Raw genomic sequence first — 2,623 nt, forward strand, 5'->3', positions numbered from 1 at the left:
CGAAATGAGAGAGCATAGGGAAGGGGTTGGGGAGCACCCCCACAGGGAAGTGGGGGAGCCAGGGGACATACAGGAAGCGACTCTCTTTGTTCTTTATGACTGTGTCATGTGTTCTCTACTCTTGAGAATTTGTTAAAATTTCAGTTCGCCAGGGCCTACTCTCGCAATTCATTCAGAAAATTGGATGAACCCAAGAATCTGTATTTCTAATGAACGATTGAATTAATTCCGGTGCAGCCAATCAAGGGATGGAACCCTAGGCCTACTGGACAGAGCCTCTACTCAGTAGAATAGGAGACAAGGTCTCTGCTGATCTGTTCAGGGTCATGGCCATTTCCTCCTCCCTGTATACTTTACACCCCAGCAATGCTGCAATACAGCTTACCTGTCTGCACGAACCAGCCCCTAGGCTCACGTTGCTCTGTTCATCTAGAATATGTTCACATCTCTGCCTGGCAAACGCTCCTTATTAATCGGGTATCAGCTCAAGTCTTTCCTCCTTCACGACCCCTTCCTGAGTCCCCCACACTGACTTAAGGGTTCTATTTCCTTGTCCTGTGTCCCCGCTCCGTGTCTCACATGTCTCCAGAATAACAGTCTTCTCATTTCCTTGTAATTGTTGAGTTGCACGCTTGGCCCCAGCCTCACTAGAGCTATTTGAAGGGAGTATGTTTTTCTTCTTTGATCCACTGGGGCTTAACAGTGCTGCATGCGTTTCAATAAACGTTTATTAAATATGTAAATGGGATTATATGGCAACCTCTTACTGTTTTCCGTACATCGGCTTTTTTTAGCATCAGAACCAAATTTGCTGAGATACTTTTTTCTTTTTCCAATTCCCTATATGAAAGAAAATGCTGATAGTCCTTATACAATTGAAACTTTTTTATCCAAAACAATATTATAGTCTGTGACAGTTAAATTGGACTGATAGTTGCTTAATGGAAAAACAGAAAGTCAAAAATGTCTTGAGAATGATTATAAAAATGACAAGAAATACAACATTACCCATACACAAGAGAACGTTAAAGTTTCCCAAATTAAAATCCCAGGGATGAGGAGAGGAAGAACTAAACTTCAGTGAGCCACATAGAGACAATAGAAACTGAAGATATTCAACAATTATTTTGTATCTGTCATCTTGAAATCCAAGTCTGAAGAATACTGGTGGGACTATATAAGGGCTTCTTGGGGATTTTGGGGGGTTTTTTTGTTTTTTTAATTAGGTCATTACTATATTCTATTATGAATCTTGTGTCCAGATTATGAATTTCTGTGCTAAATTTCTATTTAGCAAATTACCAGGGGCTGGGACCTAAAGAACGATTTTTAAGTCCATTTCACTTTCCTTTTGGCTCCACTTCCCCTCAGACCCCAAATCGCTCTCACCAAACTCCTTTGGTTAATTCCTGCATCTCGTTGTTATTAGACACCGAAGGGAGCATTCGCCGTTGGATTTTTTTTTCCTTCTGGGCTTTAACTTGGTGAAATAAGGTCCTCATTAGGAATTGGATCGTTGATTGTTTTTCAGATGGTGAAAAGGCAGATATATCTGCCAACATCTATCCAGACATAAACATCATCACTGGAGCCCTTAAACTGTATTTCAGAGACTTGCCCATTCCCGTCATCACCTACGATACCTATTCCAAATTTATAGAAGCAGCAAGTAAGTATTAAGAACTGAGTTTTTATTTGTACCAAATTTTGAAGTGCAATGCTTTTGAATTCAAGAAAATCAGAACTGTTTAAAGTATTGCATGGGCCTGTTGCTTTGCCAAGTGTGGGCACAATGGTACAGTTAATAGAAAACCAAGCATAGGGCACCAACTGAGTTGAACCAACACCAGACCAACTCTGCTGGGCTGAAGCTGGACGGCAAGCAGTTCCTTCTCTCCCCGTCCTTTCTTCCGTGCTGGGAACCAGCATAGTCAGGCCTACTCTGTTATATGTTGAAAGCAGGAACGTTCCTGAAGTAAAACATTAGATATCATTCTAATGAGGACTGTACAGATTAGCTACTGTCATCCGTTAGGCAGAATCCCATTGCTGATCGATTAAAGTCATACCCCAAGTTTTGCCCGTGGATGCTGTTCCAAATTAATAATAGGCCAAGAATATGCCGTGTCATGTCCTACGCTAGGCACTCTCTCCGGTGTCAGCTAGTTTTATCTTATCTACCCAATGAAGCAAATATTATAATCCCATTTTACAGCGGAGGAGAGCAAAGCATGGCAAACTGAGCTCACAGATCTAGGAATGGAACATCAGCCTTGGTCTTCCATCAGCCCACAGTTGCTCATTCAGTGTCTGGCACCTGGGTCCACTGTCGTCAGGAGAGAAGACCATAGTGGAGAAGGGACAAGGGGCCTGCATTCTCCCTAGGAACGCACTGAGGAAGGGCAGGTTCAGATGCTGTAATACATGACATAGATGTCAAACCCACTTTGAGGAAGTTTTATAAAACTCTATCATCTTTAAAGGCATGTGCGACTAAATACAGTAACGAGACAGGGACATACACAGACAGGCAGGGATGGGTGCGAGATGCACTTTGCGGAAGAGCTGTGGCCCTGCCTCCTGGTGAGAGCATTCTTTCTTGGGTCCCGGTGGCCCTGAGCAG

The 2,623-nt window shown here is 42.8% G+C and overlaps 1 protein-coding gene across 2 annotated transcripts in view; it reads left to right on the forward strand.

Moving 5' to 3' along the window:
- Positions 1-2,623, forward strand: part of CHN2 (chimerin 2) — a 274,342-nt gene that overhangs the window by 265,817 nt on the left and 5,902 nt on the right. For both annotated transcript variants that reach the window (XM_011361709.2, XM_023531520.1), the window contains one exon: positions 1,532-1,669. In XM_011361709.2, the coding sequence (XP_011360011.1) occupies positions 1,532-1,669 (138 nt within the window). The remainder of the gene's footprint in view (positions 1-1,531; positions 1,670-2,623) is intronic.

The sequence above is a fragment of the Pteropus vampyrus genome, unplaced genomic scaffold (genome assembly GCF_000151845.1).
Source record: "Pteropus vampyrus isolate Shadow unplaced genomic scaffold, Pvam_2.0 Scaffold69, whole genome shotgun sequence".
NCBI classification, from domain to species: Eukaryota; Metazoa; Chordata; class Mammalia; order Chiroptera; family Pteropodidae; genus Pteropus; species Pteropus vampyrus.